At 44.7% G+C, this 27,756-nt stretch overlaps 3 protein-coding genes across 24 annotated transcripts in view; all 3 read right to left on the bottom strand.

Moving 5' to 3' along the window:
* Positions 1-597: 597 nt before the first annotated feature.
* Positions 598-8,994, bottom strand: LOC119223544 (matrix remodeling-associated protein 8-like). The gene is made up of 10 exons (XM_037480883.2): positions 8,587-8,994; positions 5,843-5,869; positions 5,419-5,727; positions 5,229-5,330; positions 4,688-5,149; positions 2,221-2,379; positions 2,073-2,103; positions 1,898-1,977; positions 1,768-1,821; positions 598-1,654 (listed from the first exon to the last, which is right to left on the bottom strand). The coding sequence occupies exons 1-10, from the start codon at positions 8,612-8,614 to the stop codon at positions 1,632-1,634; spliced, it is 1,275 nt and encodes a 424-aa protein (XP_037336780.2). The 5' UTR covers positions 8,615-8,994; the 3' UTR covers positions 598-1,631.
* Positions 8,995-9,383: 389 nt separating this feature from the next.
* Positions 9,384-11,350, bottom strand: aurkaip1 (aurora kinase A interacting protein 1). The gene is made up of 4 exons (XM_037480884.2): positions 11,215-11,350; positions 10,774-10,873; positions 9,905-10,368; positions 9,384-9,700 (listed from the first exon to the last, which is right to left on the bottom strand). The coding sequence occupies exons 2-4, from the start codon at positions 10,817-10,819 to the stop codon at positions 9,584-9,586; spliced, it is 627 nt and encodes a 208-aa protein (XP_037336781.2). The 5' UTR covers positions 10,820-10,873; positions 11,215-11,350; the 3' UTR covers positions 9,384-9,583.
* A 480-nt stretch (positions 11,351-11,830) lies between these two features.
* Positions 11,831-27,756, bottom strand: part of LOC119223542 (rap1 GTPase-activating protein 1-like) — a 37,788-nt gene continuing 21,862 nt past the window's right edge. For 3 of the 22 annotated variants that reach the window (XM_062566027.1, XM_062566028.1, XM_062566025.1), the window contains 20 exons: positions 23,621-23,668; positions 23,256-23,294; positions 22,951-23,142; positions 22,059-22,162; positions 21,271-21,349; positions 21,115-21,168; positions 20,692-20,775; positions 20,078-20,178; positions 19,777-19,906; positions 19,069-19,224; positions 18,912-18,983; positions 18,734-18,820; positions 18,520-18,660; positions 17,438-17,569; positions 16,289-16,366; positions 15,367-15,476; positions 15,158-15,277; positions 14,963-15,098; positions 14,727-14,856; positions 14,082-14,259 (listed from right to left, as the gene is read on the bottom strand). In XM_062566027.1, coding sequence (XP_062422011.1) covers positions 14,123-14,259; positions 14,727-14,856; positions 14,963-15,098; positions 15,158-15,277; positions 15,367-15,476; positions 16,289-16,366; positions 17,438-17,569; positions 18,520-18,660; positions 18,734-18,820; positions 18,912-18,983; positions 19,069-19,224; positions 19,777-19,906; positions 20,078-20,178; positions 20,692-20,775; positions 21,115-21,168; positions 21,271-21,349; positions 22,059-22,162; positions 22,951-23,142; positions 23,256-23,294; positions 23,621-23,668 — 2,130 coding nt within the window. In that variant the 3' untranslated portion in view covers positions 14,082-14,122. Of the gene's footprint in view, positions 13,837-14,009; positions 14,058-14,078; positions 14,260-14,726; positions 14,857-14,962; positions 15,099-15,157; positions 15,278-15,366; positions 15,477-16,288; positions 16,367-17,437; positions 17,570-18,519; positions 18,661-18,733; positions 18,821-18,911; positions 18,984-19,068; positions 19,225-19,776; positions 19,907-20,077; positions 20,179-20,691; positions 20,776-21,114; positions 21,169-21,270; positions 21,350-22,058; positions 22,163-22,950; positions 23,143-23,255; positions 23,295-23,620; positions 23,669-24,368; positions 24,405-24,868; positions 25,438-25,501; positions 27,058-27,756 lie in introns of those variants that run through there. The other 19 variants (XM_037480880.2, XM_062566019.1, XM_062566011.1 and 16 more) reach the window with 19 other exon arrangements.

Below are 27,756 nucleotides of genomic sequence, written 5' to 3'. Positions count from 1 at the left end.
CTCTCTCTCCCTCTCTCTACCTCTCTACCGCTCTCTCTCTCCCTCTCTACCTCCCTCTCCCTCTCTCCCTCTCTCTACCTCTCTACCGCTCTCTCTCTCCCTCTCTCTATCTCTCTCTCTCCCCCTCTCTCTCTCTCTCTACCTCTCTCTCTCCCTCTCTACATCTCTCTCTCTCTCTCTCTCTCCCTCTCGAGCTGCACGTAAAGGACGCGCGAACAAAGAGGAAGAAGAACTATGAATCCTCGTCTTACCGTCTTAAAGCTAATAGCAAATTAATTGAATAGAATACAATTTTCTAATTCAATTTTCTTTTTTCTACAAATTAAAAACTATTTATATATGGTTTATGATACACGATTATCTATTTTTTGACATTAATGAAATCATATCGGTTGTTGTAACACAAGGAATAGACACTATTACAATTAAAATCCTAAAAATATATATAAATAAATACAATAGCAGCAATGTGGTAAGCAGAAGCTGCACTAATGGTTGTAAAGGCTAATTACGCTCCAGTAAATAAAGGATTATTAGGTATGTCCGTAATAAAAAAATAGAAATATCAGTTCCAATAATTAGACATTAATATGAGTGTAACTGCTTTATTATCACTGGATGTGACGATAGCAGAAGGCTTTGTGATGCCCGGCTGGTTACAATGCGACGGGAGCAACAGCATGTTGACTACCTGCAACACTGCAGTGGTTCACTCATCTCACAATGCAAAACGAGTAGATGACTATGCCGATACAACGAAGATCACAGTACGTGTTGTGTTATGATATAATGGTCAACGTCTGCGTGTCCACCCGTTTAACAACAAGAACAGAGTGACGGATCTGTTACAAATCCTTAACAGAAGAAATATTCTCTTAGAAGACCCCAACATTACAGTTTGTGATTTAGCAGTACTGAGATAGGAGACCGTCTTCTTCCTGTAAACCTTTAGACAGATTCTTAACTTGTATCATCAGGTTTAGCCCATTAAAACCAGATAACGGTTACAATGTATTTGTTTCCTGAGTTTTGTTACACTGAGCATTTAGTCCATGATTATTTAATTTAACTTTTTTATCACTAAATTACCACAGAACCAATTTCAAACAAAAATAGTACTTGGGAAATAAATGACGTCTGGCAGTCTGCATCTGTAAAATAACCACAGTTGAGTTTTGAAATGAAAAAGTCTTATTAGGGAGCTTGCAATACGTTTACCTTGTTTCCAAACACTGTCGACCTACACAGACACATATTACAGTTCAGAAATGCTTACAAGTCTGTAAGCATGCAAAGTACACTTAAAACATACTTTACTAAACAGCATGCATTTTTTTCAAAGGAAAGAAATAATGAGTAAAAAATGCTTAATATTCATCATAAGCCATTCAATGAATGCAAAAAGTAAGGATCAACTGTATCTTGACCTGAATAGGAGCTGGTGAAAATGCAAGTTAAGTCATAAAACAAATGTGGTGGCTTTTAATGAAAAGGCTTGGTGTGTTAGCGTTACAGCAGAGGGAGCCTTCCTCCCGTCCTCTCCTGGGTCCCCCCCCCCCTTTCTCTCCACAGTCTTTTACCCTCCCGGCCTTTGCCCTGGACCTGCCAGCAGCGCCTCAGAAACATCGCTCTCATTTCCACGGCTTCCCAAAGTCTGAGGGAGCAAAGCGGAGACAGACGTCATATTAATACACCATTATGTTTCGTGTAAAGATGTTACCGTTGGGTGTGTATTTACGGAGACATAACTGCACCAGCTCTGCTCACCCATTTCGCAGTCTCTGGACAGATTACTCTCCTTCAGTAGGTTGTTTTTGTGTTCTGTGGATTACAAACCAAATACCAGTTATCAGACAGTAGCTTTTTTTTGTTGTAAAGGTAGTGTGTGTGACCATACCTGAGCTCCGGGGTTGTTGGTTCCGGGTCCTCAGCTCCGTGTAGTCTAACGTCACTTCACCTCCACTGATCACATTTCCCCTGCACAGGGGGGAAAAAAAAGCATTGTTCTGCTTACAATTCAGTCCAATCTAAAGGAAAAAAAACACCCCGCGTAACGTGTGACAATCTCTTACTGATCAGGCCGACGCAGGTCATACTCCAGACCTGTGAATCAAAAAAAAAAAAAATTAAATTGGGTGGGTCTCCAAACACAAAGTATCCATAAACAATTATTACTATTACTTTCTAAATTATAGGCAAAGAAAAGAAACAGCGATGCACCTCGCTTTCTGCGCCGTCGAGTCAGCGCGATGACAGCGACCACGACGCACGCCAGCAGCAGGAAGGTGGCCAGGAAGTAGCCCAAATGCTGCACGAAATAACCACGATGGTCAGGGAGGATGAAGTTCACCATGCCCGGACCCTTCACCTCTTCGGTCCCTGGAAGAACAACGTGGGTGAGAGATGATGTCTTCTACAAAAAACGGTCCTCATGGGATGTGTTGTAGACTCACAAATTAACAACGATGGGATGCACGTTGGACGATTTATTGTCCAATTCTAACTGTGAAAAATATTGATTTGTTAAATAGGGTTGACAGAATGGCAATAAACAGATCAAACTGGAAAGTAGTCATACATAACTAAAACCCAAAGACTTATTTCCCCCCCGAGGTTACGTCTTTGTATTTGTTTCCAAAAGCCAGAGGGGGGAGAGCAGGAGTTAAACGTCTGTTGTGGGATAATGACTTCCAGACCTGATGTCATGCAGCCGTTTGGCTTTTTCATTTGGAACCTCAGAAAAACAAGAGCGGACCAGAAAAGAGGGGAAGAAGTGTGAGGAAAGAGAAGCACGGTCTTTTATGTGGTTTGTCGGCGCGTCTGCGTTAGTTTTCCATTTGTCTCTTTTCACGTCTTCTCACAAACGCAGAAGCGTAGTTTCCGCACGCATGGAAACACTTTGAGTAAAGAGTGAAGTCTACGCATCTGTTTACACATCTCCTGGTTTCCAGGGGAAACATTCCCCTTTGTGTAAACTTTGAAGAATTACTTTGAAGAAACAACATCAATGGCCAATATATGCACGTTTTGGAGACGGCTTCCATCCAGGTCTGAGTGCACCGTGCTGCACAATGGTCTTCAATTGCAGTTTAGTGATAAACAACTAATAGCCTCCTTGCTGTTAAAATAATATTTTTGATTTCTCCTTTAATCCAAATGTACCCTGGACACAGAAGCCAGATCATGGAAAAATAATGGATCGTGAAAGACAGTTAACATTCGTCCTCTTGAATATTTCTCTTGATTCTAGGATCCCTCTGTGTTCTCTCATTAAAGCCGATAAGTTGGACCGGTAAGACAAGGCGCCATTAAGAGACTAATGAGGGAAAAAACAGGCTGCGCGCCGCCTTTGATCGCCCATTCAACAGCAGCCGATCATGCGAAGAAAGCTTATTCTAACTTAATCATCCAGCTCCTGAAGGGGAGCATACTTGCTAATTATCACCTGTCAGGGTTTAAATGTACCTATTATGAATGAAACTGCAGAGACGTCTCCAAAGGCAGTGTCTCCAGAGGGCATGCGTCGCAACCAGAGCGCATTTCCATTTCTCTTGACAGATCTGACAAGCGTGCATGTGTTCATGGCCACATTCACATATGTTACACAGGGGCTACCCTGTGTTTGTGGCCCTGTGGGATACATCTGCCTCATTTGCAACTCGGCGGACCGAGAGGAAAGCATCTTCATTTTCAAACAGAGCACGTGAACAGCTTACAGAAAGATCGCTCTATTCGGGATTCAATAGAAAACAAAGGTCGATTTAACAGTAAGAATGACAGCATTAAAAGGGGAAAAGCTCTCATGAAAGCTGTGATTTCACGAGGTTTGCTGAAAAGGCGCAGGCAGGATGACATCCATCCACGTGTGCATTTCTTCAACCTACTCTTGTCCCACTGTCGCTGTGGGAGGAGCTTCACTGTAACACCTCCACCCCCCTCCCTCCGCTTCGCTCTTTCATGTCACAGCTGGCCGAAATGTTGAACAGATGTACAAGACATCCTTGAGCTGCCCTAAATCCTGAACCCAGAGCGTGATACACGACAGCAGAAAGACAGAACGAAGTAGGGGGGAAGAATAAACAAAAACTCCAGATAGAGTGGAAGCCTGGACATGTGGTTGGGACTTCTGGAAAAACTGGGTCAAAACGGAGAAGGAAAAAAAACAAAACACAACATATGACCATCCACTCCCGAAATGACTCCACTCCTCCGCCCAGCACTGTTAAAATGTCTCCAGCTGTACATGAAAAAAAAAGCTGAGAGGGAAAAAAAGGTCAGTGAGGAGAATGAGACCACTTCCATCTCGGGCAATTACTGCAGACAGCTTCACGAGCCCCAGCTTCGTGGAGTATAGTTCAAGAAAGCGTTCTTGCAACGCTGAATTCATAAAGTCAACAACAGAGAGAACAATTTTGATCTTTCTCACTCAACTCGCTGCATTCCTTCTACCGCCTCCCTCCCTCTTCAGCTCAAAAACACAAAAAAAACAGAAAGCGGCTGAGAAGAAAAATTGGCAGAGGAGAAGAGGAACTGATTCAACTGACCAACTACGTCCGGAATAAGAACAGAAAGCCGAGTATCTGTGCTGTGACATATGGGCAAAACATTTACCACCACCATCATCATCATCTGGGGAAACAAAGTTCCAAAGACGTCTCCTGTGGTTCCGACCTCTCGGGACACTTACTCAGCTCCGGCACGTCGTTCTGGGAAAGCCTGGGTGCCGTGGTGGGGCCGGACGGAAGCGGCGGTCCCACAGCGAGCCTGAAGATGCGCCTCTCGTGCATGCCGCAGTAGTGATGGTGCAGGTGGCAGTAGTACAGGCCTTTGTCGTCAGGCGTCAGGTCCGAAATGGAGAGCGAGAAGTCTCCCAACGTGAAAGCGTCCTCCTCCACGCTCATCCGGCTCTGCCCGAAGAGCGGCCCGTAGTCCCGGCGCTCCCCGGAGGCGTAGAGGTCCACCAGGCGGGCGGCACGGTCGGGACGCACGCCCGGCGGCTGGAAGTCCCAGTGGGCCACTTGCTGCTGCTCCTCCTGGAGGCCCTCTCTCCACAGGGGGCGCCGGTTGACGCAGGGCAGCGCCACCGACTTGCCCAGCAGGACCACGAACACGGACTTCGCCCCGTCCCAGTAGCGCTTCTCCTTTCGAGCTGGGGAAGACATGAGCGTTTAGTTGAATGCATCCTGACTCGCGGGGGGGGGGCGGTGGGGACGATCCAGACGCCTCACCCGATTTAGTGACGTTGAGTTGGATCTGAATGGACTGGTGAATCTGGCAGTAGTGATGGTGCAGGTTGCAGGTGTAGACCCCTTTGTCGGCCGCGACAACGGCTGAAAGACAAGAGGTAAACAAGCAAGCGTGACATTAAAGGGAGGACGGCAGAGTGCGAGGGGGGGGGACATCTCTGGCGGTCCTCACTGTCGATGACGAGGGAGAAGTTGCCGTCATCGAAAGCAGAGTCCGGGATGGAGACGCGGCCCTTGTTGAAGCCGTTGTAGACCCTCTGGTGGGCCCCGGGGGACATGTCGAGGATCCGCTCCACAGAGTACTCCGGGCTGCTGCGAACCACGTCCCAGTGCACCACCCTCTGACGGTCCTTCAGCCGGTCCTTGGTCCACACCATGCGGGGGCTGCGGCAGGGCAGAAGGGCCCTGGAGCCTGCGGGGAGGGTGAAGTCGACGGTGTCCATGGTCACGCCGGGCGAGCTGCCGCCGCTCTGACCCCAAGCTGACAGAAAAGACCGTCGGTTCAGGAGCTCAATGCAGCGATTGCAAACGTGGGCGACGCATTAAGGCATGCGCCCGGAGGAACAAAAAGGGGGGGGGGGGGGGGGGGGGCTTACCTCCGGGCGAGAAGACGACGGCAACAACTGCAACAGAAAAAGAAACACAAGCGATTGGAGTTGTGTTCTACCGGCGCACACACACCTGTGTTAAGGACCTCCCACTACTACCATGATGAATATCAAGCATTTTTACTGGACAGATTTTAAAATGTCTAAAAGTCATATTTTTGCATGGTCAAAAGCACCATTTCTCAAAGTTTGGACTGCAATAAAAACAATTTCAGCAATAGTTCTAAACAAAGACCAATGCAAATGTGTTAAGGACCTCTGTGACTACTAAGATGATAAATATAAAGCATTTTTACTGTACAGATTTTGAGATTTCTGCAAACAAAAAGTCATATTTTTCCTCGTTCAAAGTGTTCGTGCTGAGGTATCACAGATTTCAGAAATATTCGTGAGACTTCATGAGAAAAAAATGTCGTGGTGGTTTGAAAGTTTCGGTTTGACCCGCAATGACCCGACAGCGAAAGAATTCTGCTGCGGGTTCAGCGAGAGGACGGTTTACAGTGACTTAAGAGTCAGACAAGGTGGAACGCAAAGGGTTTAAAAACCAGAAAAGTTCCACACGGGACCACAACAGCCAAAAAAAACCCAGACGGCAACAATACTCTCTGGAATACATTTTGCGGTGTGTGCATTTTCATGCGAGATATTTTCATGCGAGAGATTTTTGCATTTCCCCCCATAGTGTTATTCCCTTGTGTGTTTACTGAAGGGCCAGCGGAGACACACAGAGCCTCTATTCATGCTGGACGCTGCTGGCCTGCTGCAAGGCCGCGGTCCTGAGGGGCTGCTACTAAAGTCGCACAAAAACACCTGTATATTTTTACTGTCCTGGTCATTTGTACCACGTACACAGGCTGGCGGTGCAGAGCCTCCAGAGCCAGCTGCAGATTGCAAGACCTGAAAGATCCTTCTCCATCAAAGGCTTTTTGCTCATCGTGGGGCGCACATGCGGTTGAACCACTCCACATGTGATCAGAGGCAGGCCACATGTGGAGAGAATGTTCTCTTCACCGCGTCCAGAAGACGCCTCACAGGAGCGCTTTGCACCTTTATGTAAGGATTCTCCCGAGCTAAGCAGAATGATTCCAGCACACGCTGACGTCACAGTGAAGACATCATGCTGGAAAACTTTGGGTTGTTTTTTTTTTTGACGACGAAGGCTATAAACTTTCCTGCAGAAGGTAACAATGACCCCACCCCTGTAATTTTCTCTGCTCCAGACACCCACTCAGGCTCATGACTCGCAGGGCTGGTTAGAGAGCTAAAGACTTAACAATGTGCCATCGAGTCGTCGGCCATAATAACCCGGCATTTACCAAACCATCTTCCAAATCACCGTAGTCATTTGCAACCCAGGAACCAAATGGAGAAGAATACCATAAACGGAATGTCGCCGCTAAGGTCAAACGAGAAAAGCTCAGACATAAAGCATGTGCTTACTCAGCAGAATCCATGCGATTGATGGGGGTTCTGGGAGGGAGGGTTTACTCACGGCCCAGTCACAGGTCGGGAATAAATCAGACAAATGGGTCCAAGCTGCAGCATTGGTTTAAACATGCAAAGACACATCCAGATGCCTGCAGCCATGGACTCTCCTGTGGACTTATATGGAAATGAGGCCATTTAGTCATATTGATTTTCACAGTATCCAAAACTTTGAATCAAAGTATTGAGTTGACCCACTTAATGACAATGATATCATGTTTTGTTGTGAGCTGCAACTTGTTGAATGTGATTTTGTGTGCTGCTTTCTACGTCTGTTTATTTGATGCACGTTACAAATTTGACTGTGTACATCGCTGTGCATGTATCTTAAATCTGATCGGTGGAACCAGATCTTTGCAAGGTCAAGTGATGTCAGAAGAAGTACTCGCACTTTGTTAATTAAGAGAATGTAGGGTGTAAAACTATTGAGGGAAAAAAATGGAATCAAAAAACTTTAATTCTATAATAATGCCCTTCCTATTGAATAACAAATACGTGAATGCACAAAGCTGTTTTCCTGGTAACAGGGTCATTAAGACGCAGTCCACCATAAACACGGGAGAGGTAGAGTGGTCTGGCCCCGAAGGAGCCCACTCGCGGTGAAACACTCATTACCGACGCTCGTAATAACTGGTTGTGGGATTGTGCTGACTCCGCCACTCAGACCGCGGGTAACTGGAAACACGTTGTGCTGCACCCCCCCCCCCCCCACACACACACACACAAAAAAGAAAAAAGGGGGGAAAAATCCCCCTTAGTCGACAGCACCGTCCACAGCCACGCGATGCTCCGTCTCACGCCCCACGAAGCCCCACGCGTGTTGTTTTAAGAACTTTTATATTTCATAATAGAGGCGCTCGTCACTCACACGGGTAATGCAGTTTGATCGTGTTTTTTTATTACGGATATGCATTGTAGTGCCTAAAAATAATTAATCTGTAGAAGCGTTCAGGATCAACATGGAGATTGTTACCGAGGTAACAATAAGAATAGGACAACTGAAAGGAAGTGGGGTGATTAACAAGAACACAGTTTAGATATGAATTAACAATGCAACAATTAACAGATATTATTATTATTATTTAAAGATTCAAAGATGTTTACTGTGCAGAGGGGACATGAACAGCTTTCTGCTTTTGTTCCCAGCAGGTATTTCTAAACCTGGATCCAGTAACACAACAAAGTTTCCTCAAGTGAACGTTGTCCCTTTATTTTTGCCCCCAAAGCCAGAAGAGTGAAGCACTTACTCGGAAGCAGAGTCAGGTGGAGGTGCATCGTGGCTGCGGGGAGCTGCCGTGTGCGTGGATTCAGACACAGGAGCGGCTCCGCTTGTGAGCAGTTTCCACTTGTTGTTTTGTTCCTGCAGTTTGGATCCGACGCTCCGCCTCCGCAGGCCGACGGGTCCAGACTCAGTGCGGGAGAAAGGCGTGTGTCTGCGGCGGGACTACAGGGATAAACACGCGGAAAGGCTTCTACAACACGGACACGGGACCTTTGTGACACACAACATGTGAAACACTTTAAAGTGGAGCTCAGCAGCGGAATCAGAGGATCAATTAAAGTGTGTAATGTTGTGTGTGCGAAATTAAAATATCATACTACAAACAAGTATTTTTTTCACTGAAGGAATATACTGGCGTATATTTCTTTTATCCTTAACTGATGAAAAACTTTTAAACAAACAAAATCAACAATGGTAAACAGGCCCTTCCACACATTAAAATAATTATAAAGGATCATTCCTAATTTCACAGGTCTTGATCCGTGATTTGCTGGTTTCTCAAAGTAATTTTACTGAATTCCCAGTTTCATTGTCCAGTATAAATACATTTTGAAATGGTCACAGTTGAAAAAGACTTCAGTGCTTGGGTCGTTAAGATTTTTTTTATTTAAATCAAATAACTATGGTTGTTAGGTAAGAATTAGAGGGGTAATGGATTTCTTCAGATTTTACACAATGCTGCCATCTATAGCAAGAAAATAAACATGGAAGAAGTCCTCAAATTCTACACTCTGAAAAATGACAATCACCATGTGTTGGGGGTCAAGAGAGAGTGGTCTTTATTGAATTAGGTACACTTTGTTCAAAATAATTGTACACAGGTCATATCTCCCCATCAATGAAACACTTTTCAAATCGAGCCGCAAAGAACAGAGTCGTCCGAGTGTTTGAGCTGCAGTGCGGGATGTGCAGAGCCACCCAGGGTGAGGGATGTGACCCAAACTCCGCTGAGTCTGAGTTTCTCAGTCTCTTTTGTTTCCGTGCTGCTTGATGAAGATCTTTGGTGCATGCCAGCCTTCTGGAGCTTTCTTCAGTCCAGCCCGTGTCCAAATCCTCTTCAGATCCTCTTCAAAACGTTTCTGCACAGAACACAAAATTCAATTGTGATTGGAGCACATTGGGTAAACAAGTCTTACAGCAACTCTACACTAAATTAGAGAAAAAGTCAAATTCAAAGACGAATATTGGTAATATTATCAAATCCACATCTTATGTATAGGCTAAACATCATAGGATTTAAATCTTTAAAAAGTAAAACTTTAAATCCAAAAGGAAAAGCTCACCTGTTTCTTTTTCCCCCTGCCCTCTAGCACTCTCCGCCTCAAGAACTTAGTCCGCTTAAGCAGTTTCTTGTAATTATGTCGGTTCATCTTCCGCCGTCGGATCTCCAGAACATTTTTGCAGCTGAGGGGTGTAGGCGAACCCTCTCCATCCTCCATCACGGGGACAGAGATGGGGGGCAGCACCTTCTCCTCCAGCAGCCCCACGTCCTCCCGCGGCTGAGCCGACTCCAGCAGGGGGGGAAGAAAGTAGCGTAGCGAGAGCCAGCTCTCCAGAGGACTCACTGACAATTTACGCGGCACGAGGGCCTCGTCCAGCTCTGGCTCCAGTTGTACCCATCGAGGGGGAGGCGTGTTGTCTGCTGCCGTCGAGTAGCTTCTCGGTTTACGTTGTAGCGAAGAACAACAGGCAGGAAGAACCGGGTGTACACATCCATTCGAAATTTCTCCATGGCCTTGAAATGCACCTGGTCACGAAGAAGCAATAAGGAAAGAAGTTAGAGCTTGAGTTGAATACTTAAACTGGAATATGGCTTAATATGTATTCAACGGAAATCGCTTTTGTTTATTAAATAACTGACGTGATTACATTACATTACATGTCATTTAGCTGACGCTTTTATCCAAAGCGACGTACAATAAGTGCATTTCCACATAGAGATACAAACTCGGAAGAACAAGTAACAAGAAAGTACATTTTTCATCAAATAAGCAGTTTCAAAACATGTTATAGAAAAGTGCCATTATAAGTACAATTTAAGTGCTATCATTTGTTAGTGCTACGGTTTACTAGTGACGTGATATACACTATATATACGCACAATTATGACATTTACAATTAGTATTTGCATTATCTATGTAGTTATACTTACATGTTGCTCTACGTAATAAACGGGGGACAACCCTTGAACTAAACATAGTTAGAGATCATCAAAGTAAAGTCATCAGGGATGAGTGGACTGGTCACTGGTCCTGTGGGCGAAACGCAGAGCATCGTGTTGGTCAAAACTCTTCCATCCAGCTACTCGGGCATTTCATTTATCAATGGGCTACACATGATATACACGTGTAGACGACCGACGATTTAGCGGATATCCTTAACAGAGAACGTCAAACAATGATTATGAACATAACGTTATGTCCCGAATGACACCTTCGGTTTGTTGCTAATGCTAGCTAGCAATGCCGATCCACCTTGGAAGCGAACATTAATATTACCATTTAAAAAATTAAAAGCTGATAATTTTGGGCGTCAACAACCTGACAAAATAATTACATGTATTGTACTTATTGTATGAACAGTGTTACCTCACCTGATATTCGTTTGACCGGGATTTTAGTTTTCAATGTGACTCGAGAAGTCTACTTCCGGAATGCGTCCCACGGAATTAATGCATTTCCTGTTTCTCGCAGCGAACAACGGTTCCGCCCGAGCAGGTAAATCCTCCGGTAGAACCACTTGGCTTTATATTAAGAATATTAATGATAACAATGACAGTAATCCTAATGATAAGAATAAGAAGATCAGAAGAACACAAATAAATAAGTTGTGTGTTTGGGATTGACGGAATGCTACTTTTACTTTTTTTAATTCTATGCTTGAAAAATAAGAAACATAAAACTAAATAACAAAGATCACATACGTCTCACATAAACATCTAACGAAAAAAAATCATTTGTATTTATTTATCTAAAAAAACATTTCAAAAGTAGACGTTTTATTATATTCTTTTGATACTACAGCCTCACATTTGAATTTATTCTGTGTTTCTAGTAGGCTGTATATTAGCATGCATATAATGAGGTGTATTTTCTTAACTGTATTTAAAACATCTGCCAGGATAACATCAACCTAGAATGCCTCTAGGCTCTTACATCACACACACAAGTGTACACACAAACACACACAGATCAAGCCAATACCTTACCTTCACTTTATGGATTGACCTTTATTCCTCAGAATGAGTGTTTCTGCACATAGTTGAGCACTTATTTGCATAGTATATTAAGGACAGAGTGGAAAGTTTATGTTGTTTTCACATTATAGAATTGCACATTTCTAAAACTATTTATGAAGTACTTTTGACCCATTCTCTCATTGTTTCATGAACCGATACATTTGGAAAGCCAATTTCAATCATAACTCAGTTTAATATCCTTTTGACTAAAACTAATTTCTTTCTTTGCTGTAGAAAGGTTGAATAAGAAGCAAAGCCTCCACTTTTAACTTGCTCTAGTTTTACATATTTTTGGGCAGCCACTTCAAATTATTTATTCATGGGGCTTTTCTTTCTCACTAAGCTTTCATTAGAATGGTGAGAAGTGGAACATCTACAGTTTGTAGGAATATCACACAACTCCTCTCAATGTGGCATTTGGTGCCCAAAGAACACAGAATACAGAGTTTGTATCGAGGGACATGATGCGTAAAATAGACTTTAAAGTTCTCACAGTATTTATTTACAATAAAAACAACAACAACAAAACATTGATTTCATTGTAAATCCTGCTGTTACTTGCTGTTTGCTTCCCTATTTATACTTACACCATCAGTTTGTGATGATAAGGCAACTGAAATGATCAGCAGGACGTAATGAGAGAATTTCCCTTTAACAGAACAGTCTGAATAGCTTTTAAAATAGTTCTCTTCTACAAAACTCTTTTCTCAAAATAATATGCAAAGAAAAGGGAGAAATTTAACCACAGGGTATTGATTACTTGGCAGTAATGACAAGATGTTGGTTAACTCCATTCAAAATGAACAGTCTGTATATTACACACAATTTGATCCAGCTATCTATTTACAAAATCAGTAGTTGTGTTATTGAGTTATTTTCTTTCTTTAAAGACAAATACATACATACTCATTTATTATGTGTAAGTGCATTGCAAATGCACTGCAATGAAAGAGAGATCTCACCCTTCAAAGACAGAGCTCTAAAGATGACAACATCATAATTTACTCTAATGCACCATACAGAATAAGCAAATGGCATGATGATGCATGTCATCAGAGGTACAGTTTAACAGATATACACTAGAAAAATGCCACTTCAGCAGTAAACAAATCAATAAATAAAAAAAGTACGGTAGGAAAAAAAATGTGAGTATAATGTGTCATCAATTAATAATATTAATATCAACACTCCATACAGACGTGGCTGATGCATAACCCAAATGCAACACCATTCTACAAGGAAATAGTGTGCTTGAAAAAGAATATTATTTTTTTTAGGTTTTACAAATAATATAATAATTCTATTCCATTAACATATGCAGTAGTGAGTCAAGAAATTAGATCATCTAAATTCTAGGGACAAAGAAATTGCATGTTTACGTTTTAAGGCCATTTCCTACGATACCTTCAATGGAAGTTTGAAATGTCAGCTTGTGGAGATGTTTTTCTTCTATTACCCAGAAATCAAAATAATCACATTTAACAGCATCCAGCAGAACAGCAGTTCATTATATCTTCTATGTTGCAGCAAACGTCCTTCTCTGAGAGCTCTCCAAGGAGCTCGATGGCACTGTCTTTACCCTGTATAGCCAGCACACCCGGGCTTCAACAAGATCTTTTACAAATAAAACTATTACATTGGTAATTCATTAAAAAAATGTGCGCCTTTGAAACCAAACATGTGGTAAAAAAAAACATTGACAACAGCAATAATAAACAGCCAGGCAACAGTTGGGAGAGACAAATAAAAGAGTGGAAGGAAACAACACTGTGCAAAAAGCTGGCCCCTCTTTGTGCCCCCCCCAAGGGTCCTCCAGGGTTAGGGTCAGGGTAAACCCCATTGCTGCTTTCTATTGGCGAGCGCCACCTGCTTTTCCTCTTCTCCCTCATCCTCTTCATCGTTGTCCTTCTCGTGATGGGTCGTGGCAAACGCCTGCACTTGTCTCACCTCCCAGAGGGGTTGTGATTTATGAGGAAGCTTTGGGAACAAAAGAGATGTTTGGTCAACACCCAAAACCCCCCCCGTGATTAGAAATCCGGTCAAAAACAACTGCGTATAGTGATTTCTGTATACGTGTCCATACAGTATATCTGGTCCATTTGTGTGTAGTTTAAACCCGTGGATTGAGAGAGTTCTGAGGACAGTCTAACCTGAGGATGGAGATCTGGGACATGGCCGCGTGGGAGGCGCTAACAGTTCTGCCCACAAAGACGAAGCAAGGAACAAAGAACATCACACACAAAACAACAGACAAACAGGTCATTCAGAGGTGGAATCGTGAAGTGAGGGGTCTGTCTACCGCGGGGTGGGGCTGACTCACCGATGAGGACTGATGATCGGGTGGACGTTCCAGTTTGATGCGCACATCCGTCCCCCTCCCTCGGTCAGGCTTAGCAGGCCCTGAGCGATGGATCAGAGGTTAGTGAAACGGTCACTGTTTTTTATTTTATTTGGTATCTACGGACGTATTTGTATATTTGTCTAACTTTGTTGTTTAACGTTGTTTTGGTGTGTGTAGACTACCGTATTTTCGCGACTATAAGGCGCACTTAAAATCCTTTTATTTTCCTCAAAAAACGACAGTGCGCCTTATAATCCTGGTGCGCCCTATATAAGGATCAATTGGTTGAACGCAACCCCAGTCTAACGTTTTACTGCAGTATCTTCTATTCTATGCGCCTTAGAATCCTGGTGCGCCCTATATAGGAACATAGTTCTAAAATAGGCGATTCATTGAAGGTGCGCCTTATAGTCGCGAAAATACGGTACTTTATCCGACACAATGTCTGCTCTAAGGACTAAACATTAACATTTAGTTCAATTCATGAAACATGAATTGGTTGAAACATGTGAAAATCCTCTCTCACCTGGGGAGCTGCCGCGCCCCGTGGTGCTGGTGGTGCTGGTGGTGCCGGCGCTGCTGATGCTGTCCTCCAGCCATGTGCTGTAGGTGAGGGAGTCTCGCTTGAGTGGCGTCCCGGCTGACGACAGGCTCTCCTGCAGAGCGGGCAAAGGAGAGAAAAAAAAGGTGACCGTGCATTTAAGAGCTGAGCCGACCCCCCCCCCCCCCCCTTGTCTTGTCTTGGTGACGCGTAGCACTCACCATGGCTGTGTCGTAGTCCTCCGTGGCCTCCGGCTCGTTCTCCTCCACCACGCTGGCGAAGCTGCTAGCGTTGGAGGAGGAGCGGGAGAGGTCGTGACCCTCTGGGATGGACGGGGCCCTGCCACCAAGACAAGAACTACACCTGAGGTTATCACCCTCCAGCACAGCCAACATAAAACTGTATCATGAACACACCTGTTCTTGGGCGACGGAAGCACCTCCGGGGAGCTCTGATTGGACGAGTTGTCAGATTTGGGGTCTTGGGAGACGTGGCCGCTGTCGGGGGTCTTTTGGGTATTTGGGGAGCTCTCTCTGCTGCGGGAACAAAGCGATCAGGCACAGCAAAGATGACGTGGCTTAAAGAAGGAGAAGATACCAATGGGGACCACAGACAAATCTCTCACCTCCTCTCGTGGACCTCTTGGATGTTTTCGATGCCAATGGCACTACTTCTCCTGGAGCTGAAAGGACCAGACTTCTTCTTGGTTGGGCTTTTTCCCGGGATTATCAATGACTGCCAAGGAGAGAGGAATGAGTCAGAGTCAAAGTAATAGTCATATCTTACGTTTTTTAATTAACATTGAGTTAACTCTAAGAGATTATCAGGTTATTTCATTATGACCAGGGCGGGGGGAGGCAATGGTTTATATTTGGGAAAATATAACAGTAGCATTGTTCACTTTGAGTTGTTACTATAATAAAAAAGGGCACCTTAAGGCAGGAGATGAAAGATGGATTCAAAGCCTCCTGGGCTTACTTTTCAGGGTTCATAGAATCTCCCTTTTCATACTCCCAAAATCTCAATTTAAAAAGTATTTTTCACTCAAGTTGGGTTCAAAGAGCTGGAGTAAGATTCTTATTTAAATATATTATTTTTTCATGTAAGGGTGCCATTAAGTCAATAATATCCAATACTTTAAGAACTAAGCAAACTGGAATTGTAATACAGGTAGTCCTAAAATATGTGAGTGTGACTTGCAGTGAAGAAGATAGGATTCAGAGAACAGAGGAAAATATACAACATTATTCAGCAGGGAGTCACAGGTGCCTTTTACTGTGAATGTGCTACAAGGAGCTGCTTATCTCTTTCCCAATTTGAGTTTCAGATCGTAATCAAAGCAATTAATCAATGTGAGAAAAATATCTACTTCTTCTTTATTTTTTCCTCCCAGATTGAGATAATGCAGTTGATTCAATGCAACACACTAACGCACAGTGCGTTGACTGCAGAGTGCTGAAATAGAGCAAAGGGACGGATGCAGTGGAGCCATGCAGAGGAGGAACGGAGCAAATAGGAGAAACAAGTAGTTAGAATTAGACATCAACCTCTTCTACTGTTCCTATCCCTATGGCACTGCCTCGACGTCCATATTTACTGGGACTTTTGCCTGGGACAAGCAACGACTGAGCGACACAAAGAGACAGAGAGAGAGAGAGAGATGTGATGAAGACAGGTGACAAAAAGAAAGAGAGGAGGGTAAAGGAAGGGGGGGGGGAGAAAACATGAGACATATACAAATATATGAGATTACAAGCAGTCAGTCGTGAACCAAATACAAAGCATTAGTTTGCTGGCGGGTACAAAGAGGGACATTCGGTCCCACGGGTGCAACGCGGCCAGCTGAATGGGAGAGAGAAGGGATGAGTCATGGTGACGCCTGCAAGGAAGAGGGCAAAGACGACAAAACAAAGGCAGCAGAGGGGGACGTACAGCATACTAAACATTTCACAGTACAGAGAAGAAAGCATGATTAGGATGCATGTTGGTTAATAATAATGGTTACTTATTCTAGAAGATCTTAAATGTGACCGGTTTGATGATGATTCTTACATTTATACAAATCAAAGAAGTTTCCACAATAATAAAAAACCTCCCCCGCAGTATCAGACAACCGCACGTCATTGTTACGTCAGCGACGGAATGCGTGTTTCACTTCCGACTGAAGGATAAAAAGCTCCTCAATAAGGAGATAAGTTCTTGTGTAACACTTTCAGTGTCTTGCTTCCAGAAACCATAATAAAGTTGTCATTTGGAGGAACAAGGTTTTTACCTGATGACTGAAGCACACAGCGGCATGCACAAACACGTATGCATACAAACAGGAACCAATCCAGAGGCTTTGAAGTTCCTGTGAGACCGATGCGTGGGCTAAAATCTTTAGGATCTAGAAGCAGCTGTGACCCCGGGGAGGGGGGGCTAATTCACCCCAAGTGTCCTAGAAGCATTCAAGGCCACGAGCGTCCGCCACATCCGTCTCCCGCTGGCCGGCGGCGTGCGATCGCTGCAACGTGAGAGGCGGGTTCAAGGCCCATCAGCTCTGTGAGGAGTTAGTGCAGCAGGCAAGTGAGGGAGGAGGGGCCACGAGCTCTAGCAGGACCGCTGGTGTGTGTGTGTGTGTGTGTGTGGGGGGGGGGGCAGAGGGCGCGAGACTTGCCTCGCTCAGGACCGGAAGGAGTGGGGAGGGCTGTACTTACTATCCCTGGGATTTTGGGGCCCTCTGCGGGCTCGTGGTTAAAGCTGCCGCTGAAGCTAGTGGAGAATATGTGCGGCTTCTTGAAAGTGACACCCGTGGCGTCCACAGACTGGCTCCTGCCGCGCATCGCCCGCTACAGAGAGAGACGAGGAGGGGGAGATACATTCAGATGGTGCCGACCCCTCCTCCCCCGCCGCCGTGACCCCCTCAGCACCGCCGTGCGGCCTTACCGGCCCACAGGAGCACACTGCTGAGCCTTAATGCCCGCAAGGGGCCTCAGATGAGCCATTATGTTAAGATAGGTAGCAAGAGAGGGGGAGTAGAAGGACCCGAGGGGCTCACAGAAGTATGAAGAGAAGGCAGAGGCATCTGGAGGTGAAGGAAATCCGTCCATTGGCTTTGCGTTAATGAAAATCAAAGATGATAGAATCACACAGAGTGAGGGATTAGGGAGCAGACGTGAGGAAGAAGAGCTTGGAGGCCGAGAGCTGTGCGTCCAAAGCAGGACAGAGCAGCAGAGCTTCTCTTCATTTGAATCAACAAAGATGGAGGGAGGTGAACCCTTACAGCCCCTTGTGCATATAGAGAAGAAGAGCCCAAGACACTGCCAGAGAGAAGACACCCTTTTTCACATCACCATCACATCAACACCCTTTATCACATCACCAGAAGGATCGGAAAGCTGAAACAAAAACGTGGTATTATGCTTTTCCTGTGCAGTAGAAATGACCTTATAATGAAATTTAAAAAGGTTAGATGAGAAGATCAAGATCACTGTCAGATGTGTCTATGGCAGCAGGTTCTCTCAGCTTAGCATTAAGACTGGAAACTGGGGAGGAACTGGGGTGGAAATAACTAAATATATACAGTAACTTGATTAAATCCTTCCTTCAGTTTGAATACTTGGAATACCAGACCTATGGGTCATAGGAAAGTAATTCCCAAATCTGTGAACGTACTTCCTTAACAGAGATAAAAATGTAATTTTAAAATAACACTCAATCTCTTTGCTTGTTGGAAGCAGACTTTTGCATGAAGTGAAGCCTCTCTCCAGGCCTCTGCTGCTGCCGCCTCTGCAGTTACCTTGAAGGACTCAAAGAAGCCCCCTCCGCCCGCACTCCCGTTTTCCAGTTTGTCGTCGTCTCCTCCAACACCCATCATGGCCTGGCTGTTGGCGTGCAGCTCCTCATAAAGGCTCTCCAACAGGGCTGACCTCGTTCGCTCCTTACACACACACACAAAGAGGGTTCATTTCTAATGAACGCCAGAAATGTTCAAGGTTCTTGCGACTGCTCACCTCTAATTTGGCAAATTTCTCAGCTTTGTAGCAGGCGTACTCTGCATTGATGAGCTTAGTGAACAGGAATTCATGGAATTCAGGGCTCTGCAGACAGAAAGCAAAGAGGGAGGACGTCATTGTTTGTGAGCCACAGCAGGCTAAATGACCAGGAGCCGGTATTTGTTCTTTCTCTTACCTTTTTAAAGACAGCAGGGTTTGGGAGGGCGGGGCCAAAGAAGGGCACATCATCCCGAGCCGTCACGGACACCTGAGAATCAAGAGTAAGTTTAGGGTTTCAATCAAGCGTTTATCACGGGATCCAAAGTCGGCCCACAGAGAGATAAAGCATTCACCTTGTAGAGAACATCGTCAGAGCAGGGCCTCGCCACTTGGACCACGATGTATGCGTGGAGGAAGTTGGAGGCGATCATGTCCGGTACGAAGGGAGTGTTTTCCTCTTGGAATACGATGGCCACGATGTCGTTTCCTATGTGCCTCTTTCTCTGCAACTGCAACACAGCAGCCAACAGATTACTTGCCCACAGGCGAGTGAGAGGTTGAGTGTGTTTTTAACTCACTGTCGATTAAGCCCACTCATTCAAAAAGGATCACAAAGCCGACTGATCACAGCTAGAGCAGGATGAGGAAATACATTAAGCCTATCCGAGTTAAAAACAAAACTAAAAAAACCTTTAGTTTTTCTTAGTGTACGATAAAGACGTGGCTTGTGAAATATGCAGACATGATGAATAATTACACCATAATTGCTCTCCATTCTTCCTCCTCGACGCGTGTGAATGTGTCAAACACCACCAGGGGGAGCCGTGTCTCCAGAGAGCGCTGATGGCTTCAAATCCCACGAGGATGGGGGGGGGGGGGGGGGTGTGATGCTCACAATTGCAGCAGACACCACAGCCTACATTTAAAGTGATTTGTGCTTACTACCAGTGGGTTGGTTTCTCTTTGGAAGGTACATGCGCCGCGTGCCGAGGCTACTTGTGACCCGGCGGCTTGTGGTGAATCACGGGGGCTGTGTTGGTCTGCTCATTACGTTACGCTACCTGCTGCGTGTCCCCGTCTGTGTAAGGCAGCTTTGTGGACACGTGGAACATGACCTCCCTGTTGCGGTAGTTGCAGTAGACGGATTCGGTGCCGGTCTGCCCGTGAGCAACGTCTAACCCTCCGCGGAAACTGCAATGCAAACACAACCACGTCTCACAAGATGTCCTCCGCCATCGCTGCAGGTCCGCGGCCGCCTTCATGTCAACGGCAGCGTGCCATGTGAGCGGCAGTTGTTCGGCATTCTGTCAAATGCATGGTTGAGGTACGCATAGAGGCTTTACATCAGTGTTTGATCCTTACCCTTTAAAGTTGTGCAGCTCAATTTTCTCTCCCAGAAACTCGAGGAATTCCACGAAGGCCAGACTCTCGTCGTTGTTGCCAAACAGCTCTTCCTCTGAAGTCTGAAACCAGCAGAACAAATCAACATCGACATCAAGGCTGGGATGACAAAAGGATTTCAGCAGCACCACCGGGGATGATGCCTCATGAGCTGCTGTGTGCTTTCCAGATGTTTGCAAGTTCAAGTCAAGTTTGCAGAGTGCAAATCAATTCTCAGGTATTTAAGCAGGAGTCGATGTCAATACTCAAGTTGTTGAGGCAAAGAATCCAAGTTCAGTAGTTGAGTCAATTTTAAAGTCTTTGAGCCATTGAATACAAATCAAGTCTCAAATCCAGTTTCTTGTGGTCTTAACAGACCTTCTATCATGTGCAGCATGCCATCGTAACATCTGAGGTGTTCAAAGCATGTGCAGGGTCATCACTCCTTTAACCTTATCTCAACATTGATTAGTACTGGGGCGTGAAGTACTGATATTTCCATTCTTCACTCAATGAATACAATAATGATTGGGTACATGCACATCTAATAAGCCACATCTGACCAAACAATTATGTAACATCCAGACATAGCTCACCTGTCCAAACTTTTGATAAATGACCCCAAACTTGAAATTGTTGCTTATCACATGCTCATCGAAGTTGACGATAAGTCTCGAAGCCTGTACAAAAACAGAGGAATGTTAAAGTTTAGTTTTCACATCTTTTATAAAACACTTTGAACATATTGTGTTTGTTATAATCATGCCTAGAGATCTGCTGCTAACGTAATGTAAGTAAATCCTCATCTTGTAAAAGTTTATCTGGAGCCTTCTGAAATCACAAATCAAGTGTGTGTGTGTGTTCGAAATGAATCACGTTTTTATTACAAAGTCTTTTGTTTCCAGTGTTTCCCATGACTACAATTTGAAGACAGACTATCCCTGTCCTGTGAATCATCCGATTTAAACTGAATCAAACGCACGTATCTACCTGCTGTAACTTCACAAACCAGATCTTACTTTTGGATAAAGGACGGGAGAAAAGCGGTCCACGTTGACCTCTTCACAGACGAGCTTGGATTAAAAAAGGAGAGGAAGTGATGTTAGACTGTGTTTTGATGTGATCACAGTGGACTAATCTCTGCGTAATGAAAAAAAGGACACGTCTCTTATTACCTTGGCCATTTGGACCACATTGGGGAACTCGGTCAGACAGGAAATGGGGATGACATCATGGTGGGTCTTCAGCTTGTTTCTGATGAAGCCGTATAAAACAATCAGCGCGGTCTAAAGCCACATGACGCAATGCAACGCGGACCGTCGTCAAACCTACCCCCCCCCCCCCCCCCCCCCCTCCGGCCTCGCCTCCCTCCCGCACTGCACACCCCGTTCATTGCTGGCCTAAATAGTCCATCTGTTGCTCCGCTGCTGACCCTCCGTCCAGCTTCATGACTCTAATGTGTTTGTCCACCCGTATTTAGGAACAAAAAAAACACTCTATTTTTGCCTAAATTTGACATCAACATTCTTCAAACCTGTACATTCGTCTTTGAAGTGAGGTAAAAGAGTCACTTTTTAATTCTAAATCAATTGCTTAACTATAATCACATCGCTTCCCTTTGTGTAAAACGTTTTGTGGTCAGTTCTTAGTGGAGAATGATCACAAAACCTCTTAAAACCTGTTCTTTGTGCTGTACATTACTTCTTTTATGCTCGACATATTCTCTACTGTTATTTATCAGTAAAATGTTGGAACTTTAAAATATAATATGATGCTGATGATTTTTGTGTCCATTGGCAGTGTTTTTTTTTTACACAAACCATTGACATTTTTTAGCATCCTTCTATTTCTTTTGTGTCTTTTTTATAAGTCTTTATTTATAAAAATAAGTTTAGTTATAAAACAAATTAAACAACACTACGATTAAAAAAAAATAAAAAATGCCATGCCTATTGAGCATTACCTGAGCATTAGACGGAGGTGTTCCTGGTCACCAATCACATCGTACTTTAGAGAGAACACCAGATGTCCAAGGGCACTGTCCACTGAATAGTAATTAAAGTGTTCCTGAGGGCACAGTACAAGGACACGGCCATTAGTATCTGTCAGGAACACACACACACACACACACACACACACATGCATGACACTATAGTGCTCCCCTCCAACGCTCACTGACCTACTGGGTACCATTTCTACTTTTGTTGCCCTTGTACTACAGGCAGGTGGTTTGTTCATATTATGTGTGTGTGGGATCAGCTGGTAAATCCTACTGCATCTTCATGAGCGACAGTGCATGAGGTGGCAAGCAGTGAGTCCGTGGTATTCCATGGGGATACGCTGGTTGCTTATTCATTTCATCAGTATAATGAGCAAGAATGGAAATTGATTGTGGAATGTTCTATTAGAGTAATGAGGCTCATTGGGGGGTGGGGGGGGGATGTTATAATAAGGGCTGTCATGAGTCCGACTACAGTAATATCACCTTTAGAACACAGCTTATTCAAACCTCAGGATTGTACTTCATTGTTCAATAAACTGGATCGTTATGTTTCATTGAATGTTTGCAGACAATTGTTTTACATGACAGGACTAGATATTGGATTTTGTGGATGTAGAATTAGTATTACTAGATATAATACTAGATTTGTAGACATGTACATGTACTTAACTTAATGACCTCACTCAATGCTGTTCTCTATTGTCTTACTGGTGTCTGTGATGTCCATCCCTCTGCTTTCATAAAGGTTATTCTCAGAGCTTGCTTCAATTATGAAGCACAATGTTTTCTTTAGCTTATTGTAACTTTTTACTTAAGGCGACGATATAAAAGCTTCCTCCATGCTGCTGCTGACCTTGCCCAGGAAGTGTTTTCGGAAGAGTGTCGCCGTGGTGTTACATTGCAGCTTGGAGATGGCGGTCGGGGACGTCGGCTGCGGGTGCTCCGTCTCCACCGCGCAGCTAGTCTCATGGTTCGTTCCTTCAATCCAGTAACCCCCAAACTGCGGCAGGAGGATGAGAGGAAAGGGACTCTTTCTGCCCAACACCTGTCCCAAAGTGCACAACAACAACAACAACAACAAGGGGTGAGAAACCCAACGCCGCGACGTTGTGAAGGTAAATGAAATGAAATGAATGCACGAGGACGCCGTCGTCCCACCTCGTGGACGCTTGGGTACGGAATGTAATCCTCTTCAGTCTGAAACAACAAAAACAAAAGAGAAGCGTTATTTAGAATAATAAATCACACTGTCCAACTCTATAACCCCAGAGGAAACCGGTTTAGAGCATTGCATAACTGTTACGCAATAAAAATCAACTACATAGGAATCCATGCTTGATCTGAGTAATTCCATTACTTGGCACATCAAAGGTTTAAAATGATCGTCATGTCCCGTCCAAATTGTTTCCTTGCTATGAATTCACCATCTCTGTCCGCACAGCACACCATAACAGGACATATGGCTCATGAGACAACGGGCACAAGATGAGAATGGCGTCATGTCTGTACATAGAGGGTCCCACCTTGAGTGGGGGAGGAAAGGTGCATCTCTGCTCATCCATTCTGTTGCCCTACAAGAGGAGAGGATGAAATAGGAAAAACCAGAGGGAGAGAAAGGGTCACGCTCAGTCACCAACGCAGCCGCTGACAGTCGACACAAAGCATGTAAATTCATTCAGGGCTGTTGTTTTTTTGAACTTTACACCTTACATAACAATCGTGTCCTGAAAGACCCCAACAGAAACAAGCCAACACCGAATTTAGCGTGTTCTCGTTACATAATTAAACAAAACAAGGGTTTTCTCGAGAGAGATCCGAGAGAGAAAGAGCAGCAGGCATCGAAGCAAAGTCAGAGAGGGACAGACGGAAAGATGCAGAGACAGAGATGGATCCTGGTGTTGGGGATGAAGAGCAGGCGTTAAGCATTGAGAGGTCACTGAGATAAGTGATGCGCTTAACGTTTGTGTGAAAGAGCGGGACGTAGAGAAGCCATGGTAAGAAAAAACGCTCCTGCATCACTCCCCCCTGACAAGGAGGAATGTTTATCATATTTCTACGATGTTCTGTCATGGCGGCGGACACTGTCAGACGTACGAGATGTGGTGGCCGCTGCTTTACGAGAAACACAAATAACGCTGACTCAACAGGGCTCATTTGCAGAATGCACGGATGTGTTGCAGCCGAGGAAAGGGGCCCGAGTGGGTTAGTCGCTTGGTGAGTGCAGCTCGTTAAGCCCGAAGACGGAACACAAAGGAAAACGCGCCGTCTTACCTGCATCTTTTCAATCATTTCAAATAATTCTGGGTTCTGGAGAGAGGAGAGTGAGATAAAACGCTTTTTGAGAGGGGTTGTTGGAAGCGGAGGTGATGGTGATTGTTGCAGCAGTGAGTGTGATGGTTCCAGCTCAATCCTGTTCCCCAGTCAAGATAAGTCCCATTACAACCCCCCCGCTGGACCGTACTTCCTCATTGTGTGAGGTACAACGGATTATGTGAGATCATGTCCATCATGTTGCAACTAAACCAATGCAAATGCAATGCATGATGAAAATATTGATTATATTATAATCTACAAAGGTTCTAACTAGTATTTCTTTAGTATAAACGCAAAGACAATTTCTGCATTATGTTCTGTGGTCACGTTATCATGCTTCAGGTCAATTAGACACCAGAAAGGTCTAACGGCCTGCCTCAAGAACAAGTTACGTAACTCCAACAACAGGAATGAATTCATTTGTATTATTAACATCATTCTTTTAATCATCATTTTACCGGATTGCAGCATGTGATCTCTTGCCTCTCCAGTGCTGGTTTGTCACACTATCACGCCGCCGTTTTCCACATTAAACACCTGCCTAGTCATTTAGATCCCAACCCTTTTACAAAGCCTGCCCGCATCAGCTGAGCATGACGGCTCTTTAACTACCGCACACAAAAAAGAAAGATCCATGGAAACGTCGGCCCGGGGTTCTCGAGTGAAGGCTGAAAGGTTTGACCAGTAAAGCCAGAGCGTTTGTGTACAGAACAATCTCATCTTTGCTTTTGGTGTGAGTATGAGTAAAGTCCTCCACCATGTGCAAACAATAGGCTGCCACGAACCCAGAAAGTCAACAACCGCAGCTTCAACAACATTAACTAAAGATTAGAACCAGAGGAGCTGCATATCATGGTCGGACTCAAACCACCTCTGCATGGGCCGTAAACGCGACGTGTCATGACACGCTGCCCCAGAAAGCACATGTTAGTCCCGTCAAATGTTAGTGTAATGTCATCTGTGTGTTCACACTGAGATGATCACCTTTTCAGAGGCAGTTGTCAAAGCTTCAATAGAAATTGTCTGCCTCTGTAGTTTTGCCACCGAGGGATGTTTTCCATCCTGCGAGTTTCCAAAGTGAAGCTACTTACGTTGCTGGGTTTCTTCCAGCTTGCTTTTGTCACCAGTGGAGCTATGAAGTGGTTGTCACGACTTTTAGCCATTTCTAACTTTTCTAAAGGCGACGTCCTGCAGCTCCAAAAAGATGGTCCCCTACGGACTTCCGCTCCGGATTGCACCTGTTCCCCGGATCGTAGACGGTTGGACGGCAGTCCCACGTTGACACCCAGTGTGGGGCTGCGACCATATGACTGAAGAGTTGGATCAGGCAAAGTTGGAGACGAGATCCGCAGGCTCTCTGTGCTCTAAACAAACAGCACTATCGGCATGCGTACGTCTCGGGTTGCATGCTAGAGGCGCATGCTGCTTGAAGGCTACAGCAGGTAACTGTCCTCTACTGATCCTTCTCCAAAGAAATCCAAACCGCAAATGATCCACCTCTTCATCACCCAGCGGATCATGACAGGTGGCCACGGGTGGAGTACAATTAGCTCTCATTGGCTTGCCTTGAACAAACCTCTGCTCACAAGAGAACAACTGCGTGTGGGCAGTGCCACTGAACAATGAACTCCACAAATAGAGCAGTGGTGCAAACATTGAGAATTTAGGAGATCACAAGCTTGGAAACCAATGGTGCGGAGCTTTTACAGAGGAGTAAATGTTTTTAGTGAGGTTGAGGTGTGGGGCTCCACTCTTTAGACCTTTCACTACCAGAGCCAAGAAGAGCTCATCGTAGTGCAAGAAGTAAGACCATCTTCCTTTGCAACGGCGACTCCATCTTTAAGCAGCTCCAAAAGGCTTAAGTCTGCAGGTTGTCTTTTTATATGATGCATGTCTGCCTCTTAGTTTTGTTTGTTTAGGATCTCACTGTCATCACAAGCTTATTGGGGACTATTGGAGAAAACACTTTGCATCGTGTCACTAAAACAAATAGTGTGAGGTAACACCAGACAGGGTGTGTGCATTTATACTGCGCTTTTTGTTCAGAGCGTGTTGTTTTAGGAGCTTCTGAACATGATATTGAAATATATGCATTATGGTTTTCCAATTGATTTGTGATTGGAAAACTATGAAGCAAACGCAAACGCAAATGTGACAATTGTGTGTTTAATATCCCTCAGAAATAATCACCATTATTAATATGGCAGAAAGGAAGCCCTCAGATCTTTGACTTAAAGGCATCCAGTGAAAATCCTCCCATGCGTCAAAAGTCAGCTACAGAGGCCAAACCAAAGCATCAGTGTGAATTAAAAGAAATCTCAACATATTGGCTTCCAAAATGTAGTGGAGAAGGAGAAAGTAGCATCCAGTGGAATTACTCATTTAAATTACGTCCAAATTGTACCCAAGTAGAGCGCTTGAGTACGTGCACCTAGTAGTTTGAATCAGCGACCTTAAGACCTGCCGCGGGTTAATTGCAGATTGACCCGCTTTCCGCAGGGCTCTGAATTAAAGTGATATGCTCCTTTGTGTCTTACCCACTAAACACTTATTATACCGCAGTACATTACCTTACCATTCTGTGCCTCAATATCCTCATCAGATACTGAATGGCCAAATGAAGTTCTCTGCTGTCCGGTGCAGACCAACTCTGTGTTTTCTCTCTCAGGATGTCAAGAGATGAGTTTTAGAAATCTCCTGGCTGATTGTAAGCGGTGCGCGTGCAGCACCTAGCGAGGGTGCTGCAGAGATCAGAGGGGACTGTTTAACACCCCCCCCCCCGCCTCGACATTCTCCTTTAATCCCTTTCCCTTTCCCAGCTCCACTCAGATCAGGTCAGGTTGAGCTAAGCATAAGCCCCATCCAAAGTGCGAGAGGCCTCGTGAAACCAATCTGACGCGAGTGAGATCGAATCCACTTTTAATCACCAGCGTCGTTTCCGTTTCTCAGTTCCAAAAATATCTGACAAACCAGGACGGTTTTTACAGCGTCAGTGGCTCATTAAAGCAACGGCGCGCCAAAAGGTGGGCTCGAAGATGGAGAAAGCCTCGCGGATGCGACGCGCACTGTGACGACTTAAATAGATTCTTTGAAAACGACGCCCTTTGTGTTTCTCCATCTCCAATCGGAGTCTTTCCTCTGAACGCTGGAACAAGCGAAGCAGATTCATAAATGCTAATGTGAATATTTCAGTGAACTGGAGAAAAACGGAATGAGACCTTCTGGCAGTGTGTGGGGAAAAAAATGTATTGGAAAGATGTAGAAGAAGAGGAATTGACACATACTTTTAACTGATAGATAAAACCTGGTCGTTGCTTGGACACAACTAGATAACAACTGAAGATCT

This window comes from Pungitius pungitius, chromosome 1, assembly GCF_949316345.1.
Source record: "Pungitius pungitius chromosome 1, fPunPun2.1, whole genome shotgun sequence".
Lineage (NCBI taxonomy): Eukaryota > Metazoa > Chordata > Actinopteri > Perciformes > Gasterosteidae > Pungitius > Pungitius pungitius.
The sequence above is the reverse complement of the archived record's forward strand: the minus strand, read 5'-3'. Positions and strand labels throughout refer to the sequence as shown.